Source organism: Paroedura picta, chromosome 7 (genome assembly GCF_049243985.1).
Source record: "Paroedura picta isolate Pp20150507F chromosome 7, Ppicta_v3.0, whole genome shotgun sequence".
Classification (NCBI taxonomy): Eukaryota; Metazoa; Chordata; class Lepidosauria; order Squamata; family Gekkonidae; genus Paroedura; species Paroedura picta.
This window is the reverse complement of record NC_135375.1, coordinates 113,371,810-113,394,169: the sequence shown is the minus strand read 5'-3', so window position 1 is coordinate 113,394,169 and position 22,360 is coordinate 113,371,810. Positions and strand designations below refer to the sequence as shown.

Genomic DNA, 22,360 nt, shown 5'->3' with positions numbered 1-22,360 from the left:
CCGGGCGCCCCGGCGGGGAGGAGCTCCGCAGCCATTTTGGCCGCGCCAGGCCGGGGCCGGGGCCGTCGTGCTGCTGCTGCTGCTGCTGGGGCGGCGGCTTCCCGGGGCTGGTGAGTGAGTGAGCGCGGCCGCGGGGGAGAGCCTTTGCAGCGCCCCGAGGCGCCGAGCGAGCAGGCCAGGCAAGGGCGGCCTGGAGCCCCCCACCCCCGGAGGGGCGCGGCTGCTGGGGCGAGGGGCTGTGCATGGCGCCGCGCCCTCCCCTCCTCAGGGCCCGCCTGTAGAGTCCCCCGCAGTCTCCCGCCCAGACTTGGCAACCCGGGAGGAGGAGGAGGAGGAGGAGGAGGAAGGGGGCGCAGCGGCTGCCCAGTGGGAGTGGTCTTGCCCCCCGCCCCACACAGACGCACACCGGGGCCTGGCCCTGGGGGCAAGGTGGGAAAGGTTGCGGTCGGCAGGCTGCATCTTGACGCCGGCAGCGCTCGGCAGAGCCCCTTCCCAGAAGGTGCAGTCTATCTGAGCAGCAGCAGCAGCAGCAGCAGCACCAGGGTCTGGGCAGGCGCGCAGCCATGGGTCGCTGGGACTGGTTCTTTGGGGGCGGGGGCAATGCTAGTCAAAGGATTCGACCCAGGTTCGAATCCCCACTCTGCCATGGAAGCTGGCTAGGTGGGCTTGGGCCAGGGACACTCGGCCTAGCCGGGCTTGGAGATGGGGAGAAGGGGGTCAACTGCCTGGGGCCCCCACTGGGGAGAAAGGCAGGGGTAGTCAAACTGCGGCCCTCCAGATGTCCATGGACTACAATTCCCATGAGCCCCTGCCAGCATCCGCTGGCAGGGGCTCCTGGGAATTGTAGTCCATGGACATCTGGAGGGCCGCAGTTTGACTACCCCTGGTCTGGGGTGTAGGAAGTTCCGCGTCTGGGCTGCAACCATGCAGGAAGTGTTTGGAAGGGCTACAGGAAGGGCTAGCCACGTTGACCATTGTTTATCAAGCTGTCTGGTGTAATGACTGTTCTTTTTCAGTACTGAAGGAGCTTGTTTTCAGAGTGGCCAACGGAAAGGCCTGATTTAGCTTGCTCAGAGGCTCACTGAGGGCAGCCTGCCAGGCAGGAAGTCATTGAGGATACTAAAGCGAAGGAAGCAATTTGCCGCTTTTCATGACTGTTTGGCAGGGGCAGGGAGTGTTCTGGGCTGTGTCCCTAGGGTAGGAGTCCTTTGCCCTCTCCCTTTATTTGTCTCCGACTAGACCTCAGTGGGGCTTCCTTCTCAAGTCACCGTGTTGAGATTCAAGTTGGAATGACGTACAGTAAAGGATTTTTATTTCTTTTAAATGCAAAAACCTGCATGTGAGACTTCTCCCCAAGTCTTCTTGTTCAGTTATTCCAAAGATCCGTAATTGGAATCCAGGTTCTTGGGGGTCTCCTTGAACGCCTGCTGCTCAACAGAAAGGGATGTTGTGTTTTTGCTGACTCATCATGACAACTTGTAGGGCTTCCAAGGCAAGAGTCATCCCGTGGTGGGTTGCCCTTGCCTGCTTTTATTATTTGGCTTATATTCGACTCTCTCCCCAAGAGGACCCGGGTGTTCCACCCAAATACTGACCAGGGCTCACCCTGCTTAGTTTCCAAGATCATATAAAAAGTTTTTTAAAGGTGAGTTGGGGGCTGGGGATCCACCAGCCAGAGCAGTTTGGAGGGGGAGGGCACAGAGGGAAAACGAGAGGGAGTGAAGATTGGATTTTCTTCAAATATCTGTTTCAAGCTAGAAAGTGCCATTGGGGAGCATGTAAAGAGAGTGGTTGGGAGCCCACAGCCAGACTATGGCTTGGCTGCTGGATCCAAACCTGGGCAGAGTCTGCACTTACTTTCTTTATTCCATTTTCAATCCTGTTGAATTCAGATCACTTTGAACTCAGGTCTTCCTCTCCCCCACCCCCCTCTCCATTGAAACAGGAAAGTCTTCTGCACGTGGTTAGGGAGGCTCAGAAGGTGTGTGTGTGGGGGGGGAAGAAGCCAAGCAGGGAGCCTCTTTCTTTTCTTGGAGGGGGGGGGGAGAGGATCAAAAAAGGCAGAGGAGGGAGGAAAAATCCAGGACCGACAGAAGTTGAGAGCAGTTAGGGGCTTCTCCTTTAAGGCAAGCGTGGCACATGACCAGGTGTAGCCTATCAGAGGTTCTCTACCAGGAGCTTTCTTTATTCAGGATTAACAGCAGTCTGAGATATCTCACAATAAAGTTAAGGTCACTCCGGATCAATCCTTCTTGCTCTAGAAGGAAATTTTAAATCGCCCCGAATCCAAACGGAAATCGCATTCTGTGTAGAGGGCAGGGACTGAATCGATCTGGGGTTGGAATAAAAGCTCCGTGCAGTTTACACCCTGGTTTGGGGCAGTTTGTGTAGCCTGTCTGTTGCACCAGGTAGGTGTATACAGAGAGCACCAATCTGTCTAGGATAAAGACTGCAAGGAGTTCTTATGGACTGACGGCCTTTAAAGGGACAAATTTATAATCTATTCTCCTCTCAGGCCTTTCCCGCCTCAGTTCCACAAGCACAAACCAGGTCTGAGGGGCCATTGGAGATCCAAAATATCCCCTGCTCTTTTCTGGATAAAATAAGGACTTTTCATAATCCCCACCCTCCCCACTTCTGGCCCTTCACGTCCCCTTGAACTTGCTGGGGTCTAATTTGTTCATGTCTCCTACACAGAAGGTCTGCCCAGCAAGGGACTGCCCAAAGAAATGGCCTCTACAGAATAAAAATGGTCCTTCCTCAGGGTCCCTCTAAGAAGCTTAAAGGGGTCTTTAAAAACCTGGAAGCAATGAGAATGTGGGAAGTCAGCCAATCGGAGGGAGTGCCTCTAAGGCCTGGCCTTCGTGTGCTATGGGAATTCTGGGGAGAAATCCCTCTGTTTGGGGGTGACTTGAAGATTCGTTGCAAAAGATTTAAATGCTGGAGGAAACGGGGGGGGGGGAGAGAACACTTTAGCATTGGTCTCTGAGAGACATTGTGGGGTAACAGTTAAAGAATGGTGGCCTCTAAACTGGGGAGCCAGGTTTGATTCCCCACAGGCAGCCAGCCAAGTGATTTTGGGACAGTCCCAGTTCTCTCTGAACTCTCTGGGCTGCACCTCCCTCACAGGGAGTCTGTTATGGAGAGAAGAAGGGGAGGGGATTGTAAACTGCTTTCAGACACCTGAGGCCTTCTGGGTGACTGCAGGCCATTCCCAGTTTTCTCAGAGCTGTCTCACAGGGAGCTTCCTTACAGGGAGCTTGTTATGGAGAGAGGAAGGGAAGGTGATTTTAAACTCCTTTGAGACACCTGAGGACTGTTGGGTGACTGCAGTTAGGCTGAAGGGAAAGCTGTCTCCCCAGACCCCAGACACCCCTTGGCTAGCACAGTCTGTTGCTTGGCGGGTGATGTCTGCCCTTCTGAAGCCTGAGGCCTACTGCTGGCAACTGCAGTCCCTGTTGTTGTCTGCAAGGCCAATTTGTTGCCTAATAAAAGCGGATTACCTAGTTCCCCCCAAAGTCTCACTGTCTACTTTCCTGTAAAGCTAACTCCACTTGAAATTCTGGGCCACTTATGCCTTTGATTTCCTTGGACCTTCCTGGCAAATACTGTTTTTTTTTTAATTTACCAGGCCAAGCTTGAAAAAAGTCAGTCCAGTTCCCATGTCTCTCCAGCCATTTACTTGTTCACTGTTTACAATTTCAGGCTGTAAATATTCCTTATTTAGATCTTCCTGTACTTTCCTGCATCTTGGGAACCATGCTGTCTGTGCCCCAAAATACAGTTGCTGGTAAGGGCTGGCCAAAGTGCATAGCCCAGGAGGGACACACCCATACCACTCCACCCCAACCTCAGTCTGCAAGCCTCTACCATCATCTCTAGATCACTGCTCATCTCTAGATTATAATGATCAGCTCTGCAGGCAAAAATGGCTACTTTGGAGGCCGGACTCTGAGGCATTGTACCATTTGAGGCTACATCTCCAGATTGCAACGAATATTTCCAACCCAGGGGTAGCCAACCTCCAAGTGGGATCTCCTGGATTTACAGCTCATCTCCAGACTATAAAGATTAACTCTCTAGGCAGATGAAATTGGATGCTGTTGTGGAGGTTCTTTTGCCTCCCGTTTCATCTGCACAACAACCCTATGCAGCAGGCCTCAAGTGTTTCATCTCCACAACAACCTGCATGGGAGGCCTTAAATATTTCTTTTCCACAGCAACCCTTTCCAAACTCCAAAGCAGCCCTTTCTGCCTGGGGAGCTATTCTTTATAGTCTGGAGTTGGGCAGCTATTCCAGAAGTTATCCAGGCCACACACGGAGGTTGGCTGTCCCTGGTCTGAATGTATTCTGGAAATCTGGAAGTGGCGCCTCAAAAGTGTGTAATGCTCCCACAGCCACCTAGCTCCCACTAACTTATTCCAGATCAAAACAACATTGCAGAGGGGAGGCAAGGTTGCCAGATAAGTTTAGGTTCATGTTCTGGAATTCTACACTACCTAGGTGTGCATAAACCTGAGTAAGGTCAAGATTGCTGTGCACAGAGAGACCTCCTCTTAGGGTTGCCAGCTTCCAAGTCTGAACTTGATGTGACGAAGAATATTGTGTACTGTGAAATACTCCTCTGAACAACGCACGCAACAGCCACACCACACTTCCCACAGGTCAGTCCTCTTCTAAAACCTCTCCTGAATGCCCGTCCGTGCTACAACGCTCTGCAATCACACACCCTCATGCCCAGCCATGCAACCACAACCCGAACAACACACCCATGCGTTCACACGTCCTTCCAGAATCAACAACTCCTGTCTTACTTTTACCACCCCCACACTCTAGCGCCCGTTGTATTCCGGGATACAACGGGCTTTGCCTCTAGTAAGATAATAAAGTTGTTAACTGCCCTGAGCCGGCTTCCTGGGAGGGGGGTGTTCATATACATTGAATTATAAACAAATACAGACCAAACTACATCTCAAGAGGGAACACCCTCAAGGGTGAATTTAAAGGCTGCGGCAGCAGGCACCCCCTGGCCAACTCAAACGGTGGCTCATGGCCAAAGTGAGCCCTAGTTTTCCCTACATGGTTCCCTATGTGTCTGATGTGTGTCCTTTCAGTCCCAGACCACCCCAATAACCCCGGTTGCTGGAATCCCAATATCGGATTGTTTCCCAGCTGTCAACCCCTTGCATTCTACCACAAATCATGGCCTCATAGAACTGTAGGTGAGGCTGGCCAGCAAGTGAAAGGTAAAAAGAAAAAGGGAGCGTTTTTAGAATTCATGCACACAAGAATTCTCTCTCACATACACGTAAGCATCTGCCACAAATTTCTAGCAAGAATTCCCCCTATGCCTGTACTCTTCAAGATCTGTACATCCCTTTCAGAATACAGGATGTTTGTTGCCACCGTGAATCACCATTAAACTAAAGCAGACCTGTCTCCTCGGGCAATTAGCAATTCCAGGAGGCGGTCCTTTGGTAAAGGCAATACTGAGCAGAACACTCCACCAATTCATATGAGGAGAAGGTCCAGCCTGGAATCTCAGGCAGAGGCAGACTTAAAAATTAAGAGCATCTTTTTTGAGAAATAAAATTAAAAGGTCCCTAACACACATTCACGTGGCTTAAACTACACAAACACAGAGAAGAAATAAAGAGCTAGTCTTTGACAAAAACAAGCCTTAATTGGCTTATTGGGAATACTCAGGTGCCGACCAGACAACCAGGTGGTTCTTCAGTTTCCACATCTCCATTCTGGTCTGACTGGATGCCTGGACTTATCCCAAGAGGTGTTTGATATGCCAGCAATTCAGGAAAGGAAAAAGCTGCCAGAAAATCATACTTCCAGGCATGGAGGGCCGTTGAAGATCTTAACCAACTTCTAAACAGTGTTAATTCCTTTGTCTTCCTTGTTCCAGCGTGGGGAAAGGAGGAGTGAATGGCACAAGCCTTCCTTTGTGCAGATTAATTCCTTCATTCCAAGATAGCTAGATCCTCCTTGCATGTGATGCGATCTTTTTCTGGGAGCTCACCTTTGGGCTGTTTCTGATATGCAGAGATTTCTAAGTAGGCTTCCTGGCCTAGCTATTCTTGCTGAAAGTACCAGAAATATCAATAAATGGAGGTTTTGCAGCTGCTTTTTATTCTTGCACAACAAAGGACGTCCTGGGACCTTAACAGTCGATGAAACCTTTCTTTATCTGTAGATCCCTAAGTAGATAAGAGATGAGGCAGGCTATGTTAAATGACCATATAGGCTTGTCCTGCAGCCAGTTTCAAAGGCAGCCCTGTAGGGCGCCTTCCTTGTTCCTCCAACCCATTTTCTTTCAAGACATGTTCCAATTTGTGCTCTGGGCATCCATGCATATGCCCTGGCATTGATCTGTAGACCCTCTTCCCGGTCAAGCCATCACAATCCTGTATCTGTGCAGCCTAGTTCCCTGGATATCGGGAGAGAAAGCTCCAGATTGTGGAGGGGCTGTGCCTCAGTCTGAGAGCCTCTCCTTTGCATGCGGAAGGTCCCAGGTTCGAATGATCGTCTCCAGTTTGAACGGACCTCTGACTGAGACCCAGTAGCCACTGCCAGTTGGAACAGAAAGTGCCAACCTGGGTGGAAGAACGATGGCCTGATTTGGTATAAAGCAGGGGTCGTCAACCTGTGGTCCTCCAGATGTTCATGGACTACAATTCCCATGAGCCCCTGCCAGCGTTTGCTGGCAGGGGCTCATGGGAATTGCAGTCCATGAACCTCTGGAGGACCACAGGTTGACTACCCCTGGATAAAGCAGCTTTATGTGACTGTTCAGGTTGGTTGTTCGATGCCTAACCATCTATGTGGCTGTGTCTCCAACAGAAAATGATCCACAGTCTGTTTCTTATAAACTGTTCTGGTGATATATTCTTGGAGAAGCACTGGAAGAGCGCGGTCAGCCAATCTGTGTGTGATTATTTCTTTGAAGCGCAAGAGAGCGCGGCTGACGTGGAAAATGTCCCACCCGTCATCCCCACGCCTCACCACTATCTCATCAGCATCTATCGGGATAAAATCTTTTTTGTGTCTGTCATACAGACAGAGGTGCCCCCTCTCTTTGTCATCGAGTTCCTTCACCGGGTGGCAGACACCTTCCAGGTCAGTTTGGAGGAAAGGAAAACAGGGCCGAGGTGGAGGTGGGAGGGGGAATCTCCCAAGGAAAAGGAAGACTGGCTGCTGGGGGTGGGGTGGGGACGCATCAGACCTGTGGCACTGGGGGGGGGTAATCCCCCACAAAGAAACTTCTGCTTGCTCCACAGGTCAACAGCATCTCCAAGGGAAATGGCCCAAGGGCGCCCATTCCCAGCATTTTTGGCCACTAATATCAACCAAAGAACCTAGATGTGGTTCAAAAAGGGCCCGAGCTGTAACAACTCACCCTGGCTGTCGCCCGTGGCACAGAAAACAATAGCCAATGCGTTCCTTCCCCAGTCATGGCTCTCTGGTGCTGGCAGTGCCTAACCAAACTAAACCGCTTCTTTTGTGTCTTCCGGTCGTCCTAGGATTACTTTGGAGAATGCTCTGAGTCAGCCGTCAAAGACAATGTTGTTATTGTTTACGAGCTTCTGGAAGAGATGCTGGACAATGGCTTTCCACTGGCGACAGAATCCAACATCCTGAAGGAGCTCATCAAGCCCCCCACCATCCTGCGTTCCGTTGTGAACTCCATCACAGGTACCCAGATGGCTTCACCGGTCACCTGTGCAGCTAAGGGCCACCCTTGATACGAACCAGGGACTCAGGGAAGTAGGAGCCTGGGGAGGAGAAACTGAAAAAATACAGAGGACCCCCCCCCAAAAAAAAATTGCTTCAAGTTGGGGGATTTGAGAGCGCCATGGGGAAGAAACGCCTGTCAAACGACAAGGTTTTACATGTTCCATCAGTTGCACAAAGGTTTAACTTGGATACCTAAATATGCTTTCGATCCTGTTGTGACTGCATGAGATTGTTTCTGTCCAAGTAATAAGTCTGCTGTTTACCACACAAGTTTTAGCTTTTCTCTCCCCGCCCCCACTTCTCAGAGGAGACACAGCGTAGGATGAAGCTATCAGCAGCTCTCTTAAGTATTGAGTAGCTTTGCTATGTCGCTTGTCAGAAATGAAGGCATTTATCCTTTTAAATTGCCCAGATACACCAAATAGTACAGTTTTACCTGCTTAAGTTATAAATGCTGCATTATGTTGTTAAAGCAGTCAAATAAGATAGATAGAAAAGTAAATTGTTTCTTAAAAGAAAAAAAAAACAACCAATGGGAAAAGCAGCTTTTTGTGCCCATGGCTTCCAATTTTGGGCAATCTCTGGGCTGATTCCTTTGTACACTTTGGGGACTGCAGTTCTGTGTGAAAGGTTTGGAAAAGGGTGTTCCTTGGTACTTCTCTGTTTACAAATGCTTGAGTGGGGCAGGCTGGGCAACTACATGGCCTCAGTTCTCGTCGCTGGGCATTTCCTGATTTTGTTGGTCTGCCCTTTGGTTTTTCCAAGGCAGCAGCAATGTGGGCAACACCCTTCCGACGGGCCAGCTGTCCAACATCCCCTGGCGGAGAGCGGGGGTGAAGTACACCAACAACGAGGCCTACTTTGACGTGGTGGAAGAAATCGATGCCATCATAGACAAATCTGGTAAGGTGTTTCCGCAGCTGGTGGCTTTGTCCTTGAAGGATGGAATAGCCTGAGAGAAGAGCAGAGTTGGAAGAGATCCATATCTAGTGACTGAATCTTCAGATACTTCAGTAATAGAGAGGGTTCAGATAATTTCACATTGTCTCGATAACATTTACAAAGTAGGACTGATTATTATTAGTATTGTTATTACCACAGTATTAAGGCTGAGAGGGGGAATGTGAGTTCTTGGTCACATGAAGAAGAAGAAGAGTTGGTTCTTATATGCCGCTTTTCTCTACTCGAAGGAGGCTCAAAGCAGCTTACGTTCGCCTTCCCTTCCTCTCCCCACAACAGACACCCTGTGAGGTGGGTGAGGCTGAGAGAGCCCTGAGATTACTGAAGAAGACAAGTTCTTATATGCTGCTTTCCTGTACCCGAAGGAGTCTCAAAGCGGCTGACAATCACCTTCCCTTTCCTCTCCCCACAACATGCACCCTGTGAGGGAGAGAGCCCTGATATTACTGAAGAAGAGTTGGTTCTTAGATGCCTCTTTTCTCTACCCGAAGGAGTCTCAAAGCGGCTGACAATCACCTTCCCTTTCCTCTCCCCACAACAGACACCCTGTGGGGTGGGTGAGGCTGAGAGAGCCCTGATATTCCTGCTCGGTCAGAACAGTTTTATCAGTGCCGTGGCGAGCCCAAGGTCACCCTGCTGGCTGCACATGGGGGAGTGCAGATTCGAACCTGGCATGCCAGATTAGAAGTCCGCACTCCTAACCACTACACCAAACTGGCTCCTGTGAGCTGACCAATCATTAGATTTGCATCCTTTGCTTTTCATTGTGCTTTTTTCCCTCTTGTTCTGGACTTGAAAGACCATCAACAAGTAGTTTACATAAGTTCTCTATTCCAGGCTCCACCGTCTTTGCAGAAATCCAAGGGGTCATCGATGCCTGCATAAAGCTTTCAGGGATGCCTGACCTCTCGCTTTCTTTCATGGTAAGCAGAGCTCTTCTTTCCACATGCCCTCACTTTTGGTAGTGACTTTCCAAATTGTTACTCAGAAGAATTAGATGTGCCGTCTAGTGGCCCATAGTGGGTGAGAGAAGCTTTGCTTGGGCTCTCTTTGTGCAAAACCAGTGACTGTCCAAGACTTCTAGAGGGCACTGGTTTGCTGTGCTTTTTCTTGGTCAACCCATGATTTAGTCGTGGGGGAGTCACCATCTAAGGGGGTGGGCCTTAAAGCTGGCTTAGTTGTGCCCCCAGGAAGAGCTGCAGCGCAGGCTGCCTAAGGCAACCTGAATTTGCCTTGCTGGGATTGAGTGGGTCAGCTGAACTTCACAAGCACAGGAGCCTGTGATGTGATCAGCCCTGACCCATAGCTGAGTGCAAACCCCATCTTTTGACCTGCTGGGTAAGGTGGGGCATAGGCTGCCCAAATGCATAGTTTGGGCCTTCAAGTGACAGGAATTATGGGGAACTTGGGAGTGTTTTGTTTTTTCTTTTTTTCTTTTAAATAATGTCCACATAGACATACAATCTATATCAAATTCATATCAGAGTAAAGAATCTACTATGTTCATACATTTTTATTATTTATTGTATTTAATTACCCACCCTTTCCCTTCAGACTCAGGGCAAGGCTCGTCAGACTAAAATATACAAAAATAAAATATATATTATAAATGCAGGATATAATGATTAAAATCTAAGAATCCCTAGTTCCATCCCTAGTTGCTTGTTCTGAAATTACAATGGGAAGGAAGGAAAGAAGGGGCAGACAAGTCTTACCAGCCCCAAGTGGTTTATAATTGGGCATTGATAGGAAGGCAGTGTTTTTAAGCCTCACTCGTAAGCCTAGTAGAGCCTCTTGTGGCGCAGAGTGGTAAGGCAGCAGTCATGCAGTCTGAAAGCTCTGCCCATGAGGCTGGGAGTTCGATCCCAGCAGCCGGCTCAAGGTTGACTCAGCCTTCCATCCTTCCGAGGTCGGTAAAATGAGTACCCAGCTTGCTGGGGGGTAAACGGTAATGACTGGGGAAGGCACTGGCAAACCACCCCGTATTGAGTCTGCCATGAAAACGCTGGAGGGCGTCACCCCAAGGGTCAGACATGACTCGGTGCTTGCACAGGGGATACCTTTACCTTTACATAAGCCTGGTGGAACAGCTCTGATTTACAGGTCCTGCAGAAGACTCTCAAGGCACTGATCACATTTGGAAGAACGGTCCACCAAGCCGGGGCCAGGGCCAAAGAGGCTTTCTGTCCCTGACCTTGGAGGGGAAATTGTAGCCATTTAAAGGCTGACCTTTGAACCCCCATGCCTTCAACGTGTTGGGCTAAAAGCCCATGATGGACTGTATTGAATGCTGTTGTCAGGTCTAATAATCATAACAGCGCCGACTTGCTTAGATCCAGCTGTCTCCAGAGATCGTCCATGAGGACGACCAGAGCCGTCTGTACCCGATGGCCAGATCAGAAGCTGAAATGGATCAAGAGCCAGTATTTCTTCCAGGAAACTCTGTAGCTGTTCAGTGATCACACTCACCTACCGTACCCAAAAACAGCAAATGCAGGACTGGGTGGTAGTTGGTTGGGTTGGATGGATCCAGTGATTTTTACCCAAAAAAAACTGGCCTACCCCCCGCTTCCTTCAGCCTCTCCAGGAAGATAGGGACAATTGGTGAAGGATGTTATATCTCCAGTAGGGCAGGCCCCCTACAGGGTATTGATATTCTTCTGAAGTGCAGAGTTGCGTGTTGGGCCCTATCCTGTCCTTTCCTTGAAACCAGCAATCTAAAAACAGGCTCAGTAATAACCTGAGTCCTTCAGATCGGGGGTAGTCAACCTGTGGTCCTCCATATGTCCACGGACTACAATTCCCATGAGCCCCCTGCCAGCGTTTGCTGGCAGGGGCTCATGGGAATTGTAGTCCATGGACATCTGGAGGTCCACAGGTTGACTACCCCTGCTTCAGATGACTCTTCATTGCTGGAAAAACGTTGGGAGACCCCAGAGTCCAAGGGCCAAAAGCTGGGAAGAGGCCCTGGCTCCCTTGGTAGCAATGCAATGCCTACCTTATGGGAGGGGGCAGAGGCAGGCAGGTAATTATGGGGGGGGAGAACAAGAGAGAAAATAAAAAAGGATAATTGCCTCTTGCGATCAGCTGTAAACACGCTGTTTTGAGACAGTCCTGTGTTTCAGAAATATCTCAAAATGTTCCCTTTTACCCATTGTGTGCTTCCCTTCCTGTGTGCTTTTTCAATGATTAATGTAAATAAGGGAAGCTCTCCAGCAGTCAGTTGAGCAGGCTATACCTACTCTGAGCATCTGGATCATTAAAATGCTCTTTAAAGCACTGGGTGTTCTTTTTACATTCATTTAGAGAAATCTACACAAAATAATTTAACAAGAGTTAAAATACATAAGAATTTTTTTTAAGAATATTAAACTCATTCAGTTTTCTAGCAGTTCTGCAATGCAGGCCAGGTCTGCCCTGCCAAGATTATTGTGATTTGCTAAAGCACCTGAGCTAGATCCACTTGAGCACAGATCCAGGCACGCCAATACCTGCTTACCTCAACGAGTAGCTCCTTCCTTTAACAATGAGCATGTCACAAAGCATCAGGGCTTTCATTCATTCATGGGAAGGTGCTTTCTATTCTCCTGGTCCACAGAACCCGAGGCTTCTCGATGACGTGAGCTTCCATCCGTGTATTCGGTTCAAGCGCTGGGAGTCGGAAAGAGTCCTCTCCTTCATCCCTCCAGATGGAAACTTCAGGCTGATTTCCTATCGGGTCAGTTCGCAAAAGTAAGTCTCAGGGCCTGTACATAGCCTTCTCTCTCACCCCCGTTTCTTTTTTCTAATCTGCTGACCCGGGTTGTAATCCGCGCTCCCCCACATGCAGCCAGCTGGGTGGTCTTGAACTCAACACAGCACTGATAAAGCTGTTCTGACCCAGCAGTGATATCAGGGCTCCCTCAGCCTCACCCACCTCACAGGGTGTCTGTTGTGGGGAGAGGAAAGGGAAGGTGAATGTAAGCCGCTTTGAGACTCCTTCGGGCAGAGAAAAGCAGCATATAAGAACCAACTCTTCCTCTTCCTCCTCTTCTTCCTCTTCTTTCCTCTATGCAGAAGGAACGTCTTTTGCTTCAGTCAGGGAGATCTTGGTTACTTCAATGTTGGCTTTATGCTAGGAAAAACACACCCTTTAAGAAGTCAAAGCAGGGCCCAGAATCTGAAGTTGGAGGACATCGATCACAAGGGAAGGGTTTGTGCTTGTCTTATGCTGGAACCTCCATTCCCCTATCAAACCTTGGTGTTCCAAGGCTGGGTTTCACTGCAGAGACTGAGGGGTTCTTATCCCTGAATGGCCTAATCTCATCAGATCTGGGAGGCTAAGCGGTATCGGCCTGGGTTAATACTTGTCTAGGAGCCCTCCAAAGAAGCCAGGGGCCACTCTGCAGAGGCAGGCAGTGGCAGATGACCTCTTTTGCCTTGAGAACCTGACGGCACGTTACTCGCACATCTGTGAGTTGGTCCGTTGCTGCCCCACTCCTGTCTGGAGTGACTAAAACCAGGAGTAGCTGTTTATAGAATTCTCTACAATAGTCTTGGGTTGGCCGTAATGGTATTCAGGTTAAAAACCATATGTACCAGCCTCTTGTGGCGCAGAGTGGTAAGGCAGCAGACATGCAGTCTAAGAGCTCTGTCCATGAGGCTGGGAGTTTGATTCCAGCAGCCAGCTCAAGGTTGACTCAGCCTTCCATCCTTCCGAGGTCGGTAAAATGAGTACCCAGCTTGCTGGGGGGTAAAACGGTAATGACTGGGGAAGGGAATAACAAAACCACCCCGTATTGAGTCTGCCAAGGAGACGCTAGAGAGCGTCACCCCAAGGGTCAGACATGACTCGGTGCTTGCACAGGGGATACCTTTACCTTTACCAGATTCTGTTAAGAGATTGTTTCAGATGTTGAGCCAAAAATTCTTTTGAGAATAAGATTTGAAGCAGACTTTATTCTGAGACTCTGACAGTAGTTGCACCACCCACCCACTTCTGGCCTCATGGTTCCGTTGGGGACAAAACCTCTGTCAGTTCTGGCAACTTCAAGGAAGATAACAATCTCCCACCTACATCAGTCCTCATAGGTGACATTCAGGCTGGCCGTCAGACTGGCCAGCAGTCCTCCCCCATAGGACAAGAGGGTCGGCACCTCAACACCCTAGGAAGGAAACTATATGCCTCATCAGCTTTAAACTTCAGGCTGTCCACCTTTCAGTCTATCATGGGGGAGATATCAGTTATTCTCTTGGGAAAGCATTTCTCAATACTTAGAGCAGTGGTCCTCAACCTGGGGGTCGTGACCCCTTTGGAGGTCAAACGATCCTTTCACGGGGGTCGCAGCAGGACAAGCAGCTTAGCCGGGGGGGGGGGGGGGGCGCCACTGTTGCCACTCCTCCTGAAGGCGCCCACCAGTTTATATACAATTCTGAACAATGGATCTTCACGCCATTGGTCAGTTTCAGTTTAATTTCTGTGAAAGAACACTCGCATAATTTTATGATTCGGGGTCACCACAACAGGAGGAACTGTATTAAAGGGTCATGGCATTGGGAAGGCTGAGAACCACTGACTTAGAGCAACTTAGAATTGTAGAATCATAGACTTAGAAGGGATCTCTAGGGTCATCTAGACCAACCCACTGCACTATTCAGGACACTCACAACTACCTACCCACCCACTCACAATCTGCCTAAGTTCATAAAATCAGCTGCCAGATGACTATCTAGCCTCTGCTTAAAAACTGCTAAAGAAGAACCTACCACCTCCCGAGGAAGCCTGTTCCACTGAGGAACCGCTCTTCTGGATATTTAGCTGAAAATTCTTTTGAATTAGTTTTAACTCATTGGTTCTGGTCCGGCCCCCTGGGGCAACAGACGATGGAAACAGGGTTGCTACCTGTAGCTGTTGTTCATTGAGTATTTTCTGTGCAGGAGCACATACCCTCCCTCCAACCCTGCTACATGCCTCTGTGGTTCGGTGGTGTAGGAGAAACTGAGGGGGAGAGCACTGTAGCTCAGAGCGCATGCTCCGTAGAAGGAATCACAAATTGGCTGGCGCACAGCGCCGTTTAGAGGCTTTACTAGGGAATAACCCCTCTGAGGCAAGCCTGCTCATGCGCAGTCCCCATGTGTCCCTTAAGTGATACTCAATGAACAAAATTGAGTTCTCTTGCGCTAGGTAGACAGCATGTCTCCCAAGACAACAAGTCCAGTTGACACACTTTAGCTTCTACTCCTCTCAATAGGGACTCCCCAATTACCAGCACATTTCTCCTAGTCCTGAAACGTTAGGGATCAGAAGAGCTAGTCCTTTCATCTGCAGGTGTCTGTGAAACATCTTCTGAGGTTCAGGTGAGTTGGGGGAATAGCCCTTGTTCCTGTGGTCCAGAGTCACTATCTACAGGCAGATTTTTGAGAATCAGAGGCGCAGAACATCTCCTTATTTTTCGACACCTTCCAAGAACTCTTTATCCTCCTTTATAGAATAAAGTGTGGACAGGCGTTCGTCTAGCTTCTGTACCTTCTCCTCCAGGAGTGCTACTAACTTGCACATGGTGCATGTGTATTTAAAGTTACCCTGAGCTAAAAAATACTAACATGCCACAGACAGTGCATGTCACAGCCTCAGGTCCATCGCCAGCTACACCCCTTAAGTCCATTGTGGGAAGAACCAGATGCCTTCTGAAAACTCTGGAACAGTTACAGAGTCCCCTGGCTTGATCCACAAGCGAAGAACCCTTTAGCATGTGCCTTTGGTGTGCTTCTCTGGCAAGCAAGAGTCTTTTATAGCACAAAGAAGAAGAAGAGGAGAAGAAGAGTTGGTTCTTATATGCCGCTTTTCCCTACCCGAAGGAGGCTCAAAGCGGCTTACAGTCTCCTTCCCATTCCTCTCCCCACAACAGACACCCTGTGGGGAGGCTGAGAGAGCGCTGATATCACTGCCCGGTCAGAACAGCTTTATCAGTGCCGTGGGGAGCCCAAAGTCACCCAGCTGGATGCATGTGGGGGAGCGCAGAATCAAACCTGGCATGCCAGATTAGAAGTCCACACTCCTAACCACTACACCAAACTGGCTCTCACCAAAAGGCCCACAAAGCAGAGGGTGGAGCTAACTGTCAGCCCCAGGCAAATCTGCCAACTAATGCAAATCAGCTAATTCGATTAGCAGTAGTCCCCTACCTCCCAGGCAAGGAACAAACCAGAAAAACAACCCCCACCCTTCCTGCAACCTATATACCCTCACACACTGCACTGTGTAAGAAAGAAAGCAGCACTCACCAGTAGCTCCTGAGCTGGCACTTTCTCCTTCTCCCTGCCCAGCTGTTTGCTCTGTTTGCTTGCTTGTGTGCCTTGCAAGCCTGCTCCTCCCAATGCACAGATGCTTCTCTGAGTAAATCTCTGAGAGGACGAACAGAATCCAAGAGCTTTCCAGCTGCTCTTGCTGCATCTCCCCCCACCGCCCTGGTCTGCTTGCGCACCACCAAACAGAGTGGCCCCTCAGGGCTTTGCTGCTTTCTGATCTGCTTTCATCTCTCCTAGTTTGGTGGCCATTCCTGTGTACGTGAAACACACCATCAGTTTCAAAGAGAACTCCTCTTGTGGAAGGTTTGATGTCACAATTGGACCTAAGCAGAACATGGGCAAGACGGTGGAAGGAGTGGTCATGACAGTCCACATGCCGAAAGTAGTACTCAATATGAACCTGACGGCCTCCCAAGGCAGCTACACTTTTGATCCCGTCACAAAGGTGAGTCCTTCCCTGGCTATTCTGGGGGCTTCACCTACTTGGAGGGGCTTTCCCTAGGGAAATGAATGGAAGCCACAGAGTTGGGAGGGTGGGGTGCGCCATGGGAAAGGGGCCAGAATAGTCTCCTCAGAATGGCAGCAACTCTCTCCGACAGAGAAAGGATTTTCACATCACCTCATGCCTGATCCTTTCACCTGGAGGTGCCAGGGATTGAACCCGGGATGTTGTGCCTTCCGAGCAGAGGCTCTCCCATTGTGCCACGGCCCTTCCCAAAGGCTCTGCACATGATCTCTGGCAGCTCCTCCCAGCTGCTGCATATTAAGTTGCAGGCATTGTACAAAGGACTGTCATCAGAACTGGACTGGACCCTGTAAAGTGCTGCAAGAGCAGTAGAGTTTCTCTCAAGAGGGTCTTCCTGTAGGCAGAGGGGGCTAGATTTCTTGTTAGGGCAGTGGTTCTCAACCTTCCTAGCGCCGCAACCCTTGAATACAGATGCTCATGTTGTGGTGAGCCCCAACCATAAAACTACGCAAGTGTTCTTTCACAGAAATTAAACCGAAACTGGCGTGAAGATCCATTGTTCATGATTGCATATGAATTGGTTTCTTTTTCCCCGGGGTTTCTAAGTTCAGTTCTGCCTCTTGTCCCACCATGCCGATCTCGCTCTTTCCCGCTGCTCCGGACAAACTATCTTGATCTACCCCGTAAGGCTGTTGTGTACATGACGCCCCCCCCAGCTGCTTGCCCTGCCCCGACCCCTGTGAAAGGGTCGTTTGACCCCCAAAGGATTCCTGACCCCCAGGTTGAGAACCACTGTTATGGGTTTGTGGGAGATATCACAAACATGTTTATTTTGTTGCATTGCCTCTGGCTTGCGTTTCTCACTAAGACTTTGATTTTGTGCGCTGTCCTGGTTTTGCTTGTACTCCACTGTTATGCAGCCTGTGGTAACTATGTGACTAGAGCAGGGGTAGTCAAACTGCGGCCCTCCAGATGTCCATGGACTACAATTCCCAGGAGCCCCTGCCAGCATTCGCTGGCAGGGGCTCCTGGGAATTGTAGTCCATGGACATCTGGAGGGCCGCAGTTTGACTACCCCTGGACTAGAGCATCCGCAACCATTTAGTTCTGTGGATGGGCTTCCGTTGCATACCCAGTGCGCGTAATAAAATGTGATGTTCATTAATTCCAAGATGATACACATGAGTGAAGCTTTTGTCTAAGAGTGCCTCATGGGGTTCCAGAGCAAAATACTTTGATCCTCAAGCAGTCGTGACCCGGGATAAAATATCTGGACCTGGCCAAGTTGTAGAATCTTGTAGAAATGGCTGGCACCTTTTAGATTCCTGTACATTTTCAGGTGAAAAAAGTAAGACTGCAACATTAAGCAAAACATCCCCCTGGATGCAGAAGGTTCCATTGTTCAGAAAGCAAGGTATTCCCCTCCTTGTGCCCCGCCCCCTTTCTTTCCCTCCTGAAGATGCTGCAAAAACATCTCTGCTGTAGAACCAGCCCTGTAGAACCACACCGGAAGCCAATTTGCGTTCAGTAATTTGGGTAACTTGTTGTGAATCTTTGACCAATTGCCTGTCCCTCCCCTTCCCACCTTCTGACAGCCAGAGGGTGCCCTTCTGCGTAAACGAGCATTCTGGAATTAAGTGGGGCTTGCTTTGGTCAAGGAGGATCCGGAGGTGAGACTCACATTCTGAGCAAGCCCCTTCCTCAAGAAATCTGCCTTGCAAAGAAGCCCTGGAAGAAATCGGCTGCTTTCCTTTTTTTCCCCTGAGATGCTCACTTTTCTTTTCTGACTCTTGGCCATGTTGTTGTTGGTTCCCCTGCTGTGCCACCCCAGGGCTAGCTCTCAAGTCCGAGTGGAACCAGCAAATCTTGCGCTGTAGTAGGAAACATGAGCAGCAAGCCCTTCTTCAAAATTCAGCACAGTCTGTAAATCGGGGGCGGGGGGAACCACTTTGTTCATAAGCTAGCACTCCACATACACAAGCGTACACATACACACAACTATTGCCGAAGTGAGTGGGTTTGGGGAAATCACCCTGCAAATGTTGTCCTTTTAGGTGCTAACGTGGGATGTCGGTAAGATCACGGTGCAGAAGTTACCCAGTCTTAAAGGGATGGTGAACTTGCAGTCTGGAGCCCCCAAACCAGAGGAGAATCCCAGCCTGAATGTCCAGTTCAAAATCCAGCAGCTGGCAATTTCAGGTGAGGCAAGGCTTGCACGTGGGCCTGGAGTGGGAGCAGGAGAGGATGACCCGGGGCCTGAGGGCCCTGTGAGGGGGGGTGGCTGAGGGACTTGCGTGTCTTGAGTCTGGGAGGGGGGGGAGACAACAGGATTGCTCTCTTGAGGAATCTGCAAGGCTGAAGCTTGAGGAGGGCAGGGAGCTGTTCCTGTGAGCAGCAGAGGGTAAGAGGAATTGCACGAATGGGTGGGAAGGTCCCAGATGGATGGCTGCCTAGGGAGACGGTGAGCTCCCACTCTCTGGCCGTCTTCAAGCAGCAACTGGACAAACGTTGGTCAGAGACGTTTTAGGCACTGAACAAGGTGCTGGACCAGCTGGCCTCTGTGGCCCCGTCGAGCTCTACGATTCTGCAACTTTGGACAATTCTCAGTTCTCTTCCCAGACTCCGCTGCATACACAAAAGGTCAAGGCTTAATCTAGAGCAGCCTTTCTCTGCTTTTTTCCCATTGAGAACCGCCAGAAATATTCTTCAGGCTTCAAGAAAGCCCAGAAGTGGTGTGATTATGCAGGATATGGTTGGGGAGCAGAGCTGTGTGTGTACCCACCCAAGGGCCCTCCCCTTCCCACCCCCTCCAGGCCCATCATTCGGCATTGGGGGGAGGGGTTCAGCCACTCATATTTCTGAGACACACTGTGTGAACTAGAGTAGCCCTTTTAAAAAGGCTATTCCGATGGTTCCTCCTGCCTCCCACTGAATTCTATGGGACAGATGGCACAGGACTTCAATGAAAAGGGCACAACACTAGAATGCCTTCCCCCACCCCCAGTTTGCTTTCTCCTTTGCAAGTGGCTGCCCTGTACGTGTCATTAGACCTGGGGAGCAGTGCTTGCAGTGCTTGCAGTGGGGAAGCCCTCCCCGCCCCTCATTCCTATCCAGGGCCTTTGATTGGCATATCCAAGATGGGCCGTATTTTCCTAGAGTGAGTACATGACAAGAACATATTCATCATTCATACCCCCACCTTTCCAATTTTCTCCATTTCATCACAATATCCCTGTGAGGTAGGATCATGGAGTTGGAAGGGACCTCCAGAGTCATCTAGTCCAACCTCCTGCACATTGAAAGAACTCATAACTACCTGCTCACCCACAGTGACCCCAATTTCATGTCCGTGAACCCTCCACCGAAAATCTCCAGAATCCAGCCCAGCCTGGAGAGAATTCACCGACCATCCCACAGTGGCGAAAAGCAATTCCCTGGGTACGTAAGGAAGGGCCACAAGAGCCAAACACTGGCACATCCCTTCCTGTCCACCCACTCACCATCTGCATAAGGTCATAAAATCAGCATTTCTGTCAGATGACTGACTAGCCTCTGTTAAAAAACTTCCAGAGCAGGAGAAGTCACCACCTTCAAAGGAAGCCTGTTCCACTGAGGAACTGCTCTGTCAGGAACTTCTTCTGGATGTTTAGCCAAAAACTCTTTTGAATTAATTTCATAGAATCATAGAATAATAGAGTTGGAAGGGACCTCCTGGGTCATCTAGTCCAACCCCCTGCACTATGCCGGACACTCACAGCCCTATCGTTCATCCACTGTAACCTGCCACCCCCTTAAACCTTCACAGAATCATCCTGTCAGATGGCTATCCAGCCTTTGTAAAAATTTCCAAAGATGGAGAACCCACCACCTCCTGAGGAAGCCTGTTCCATTGAGGAACCACTCTAACTGTCAGGGACTTCTTCCGGATATTTAGACGGAATATTTTTGAATCAATTTCATCCCATTGGTTCTGGTCCATCCCTCCGGGGCAAGAGAGAACAACTCTGCTCCATCCTCTATAATATAGAGTCTATATGGCACCCTTTTAAATACTTGAAGATGCCTATCAGATCCCCTTTCAGTCGTCTCCTCTCCAGGCTAAACAGATCAAGCTCCCCCAACCTTTCTTCATATGTCTTGGTCTCCCAACCCCTCACCATCTTTGTTGCCCTCCCCTGGACACGTTCCAGTTTGTCAACATCCCTCTTCAATTGGGGTGTCCAAAACTGAACACAGTACTCCAAGGGAGGCCGAACCAGACCAGAGTAAAGTAGTACCATCACATCCCATGATTTGAACACGATACTCCGTTTGAGTACTGTGTCCAGATCATGCAAGGTGATGGTACCACTTTCAACCCATTGGTTCTGGTGTGACCCTCTGGAGCAACAGAAAACAACTGTGCTCCATCTTCTCTATTGCAGCCCGTCAAGTATTTAAAGATGATGCTCAGATCCCCTCTCAGTTGTCTCCTTCCAGGCTAAACAGACCAAGCTCCCTCAACCTTTCTTCATCCGTCTTGGTCTCCAAACCCCTCACCATCTTTGTTGCCCTCCTCTGGGCACACTCCAGTTTCTCTACATCTTTCTTCAGTTGTGGGGCCCAAAACTGAACACAGGACTCCAAGTGAGGGCTAACCAGAGCAAAGTGTTACCATCACCTCCTATGATCTGGACACGAAACTTATTTTAATACAGCCCAAAATCCCATTTGCCTTTTCAGCTACCGAGTCACATGGTTGACTCATGTTCCAGGTATGGTGCAGAATGTTCTGCTGCAGTGATGGTGGGAAAGCCCTCCCAACATGGGACTTGTGGGGACTGGGAAACGTGGGGACTGGATTTCCGTGCTTTGTGGGGGGTGGGGTGGAAGGAGAGCCAGCCGGTCCCCCAGGGAAGTCTGCCCGTTTGTACGTGCTAAAAGTGCTGCTTTTGTTCTCTGTTTCTCCCCACTCCAGGACTGAAGGTCAATCGCCTAGACATGTACGGAGAGAAGTACAAGCCTTTTAAGGGTGTGAAATACATCACCAAAGCAGGGAAATTCCAAGTCCGAACTTGAGGCAAACGACCCCTGCCTTCTTAGCAGAAAACAGCGTGGGTTTGATTCGGGGAGGGATTTTTATACTCTGAAGAGCAAATGTGATTATGTAGCAGTACTCTCTTAGGCACCAGTTGAATGACGACTCTGAGCCCGTTCATTCCCATCCGCTGTAGCCCCTTCAGATCAAGTGTTAGTTTAGTATATCGTAATCTGTGGCTTTGAACCACCGTTGTGCTTTCCCTCCTGTGGCTCTTTGGGCTACTGAAGTTGTCACAACGGCGCCAGGACTGTCCGCGGCACCAGCTAATACCGGGCACTGCCAAGCACCATGCCAAAACACAAGAAAGGTGCGGGATGCCCTGGCAAACCCAAGACACGAGGCCCGGGAGTAGGTGGCGGCTCCCTGCTCTGGCCACAACACACTGCCTTCTAAGCCAAAGCGTGGGCCTTGCCTGCTTTCCTCCAGGGCAGGGGTAGTCAACCCGTGGTCCTCCAGATGTCCATGGACTACAATTCCCATGAGCCCCTGCCAGCATTCGCTGGCAGGGGCTTCTGGGAATTGTAGTCCATGGACATCTGGAGGACCACAGGTTGACTACCCCTGCTCTAGGGTGTGCAGCAGACAACCAGAAGCTAGCACTGGTTCGCCTGCCTGCTCACCTGCTGTTCGTGGCAGGAGCAAAACGGTATTTGAAACGGGCTTGGATTTTGACTTTCCCCATCCCCCACCTTTAAAGGGTTTCTTCTCCCTCCCACCCACCCACCCCTTTCTGTGCCACGGTTACCTCAAGAGGCTCACATGAGGCTGCACTGGTGTGTGTTACTGGTTTCTAATGAAATAAAAGTGAACTCCACTAGAA

At 49.9% G+C, this 22,360-nt stretch overlaps 1 protein-coding gene across 2 annotated transcripts; it reads left to right on the top strand.

Moving 5' to 3' along the window:
* Nucleotides 1-5: 5 nt before the first annotated feature.
* On the top strand, nucleotides 6-22,360 carry AP3M1 (adaptor related protein complex 3 subunit mu 1). Of its 2 annotated transcripts, none has more exons than XM_077345984.1 (9): nucleotides 6-110; nucleotides 6,854-7,129; nucleotides 7,534-7,705; nucleotides 8,513-8,650; nucleotides 9,545-9,630; nucleotides 12,306-12,439; nucleotides 16,232-16,439; nucleotides 18,515-18,659; nucleotides 21,418-22,360. In XM_077345984.1, exons 2-9 carry the CDS (start codon nucleotides 6,857-6,859, stop codon nucleotides 21,516-21,518), a joined length of 1,257 nt encoding a protein of 418 aa, XP_077202099.1. In that variant the 5' UTR covers nucleotides 6-110; nucleotides 6,854-6,856; the 3' UTR covers nucleotides 21,519-22,360. The 2 variants fall into 2 exon arrangements, with proteins under 2 accessions (XP_077202099.1, XP_077202100.1); XM_077345985.1 differs by lacking the exon at nucleotides 6-110 and adding an exon at nucleotides 4,517-4,665.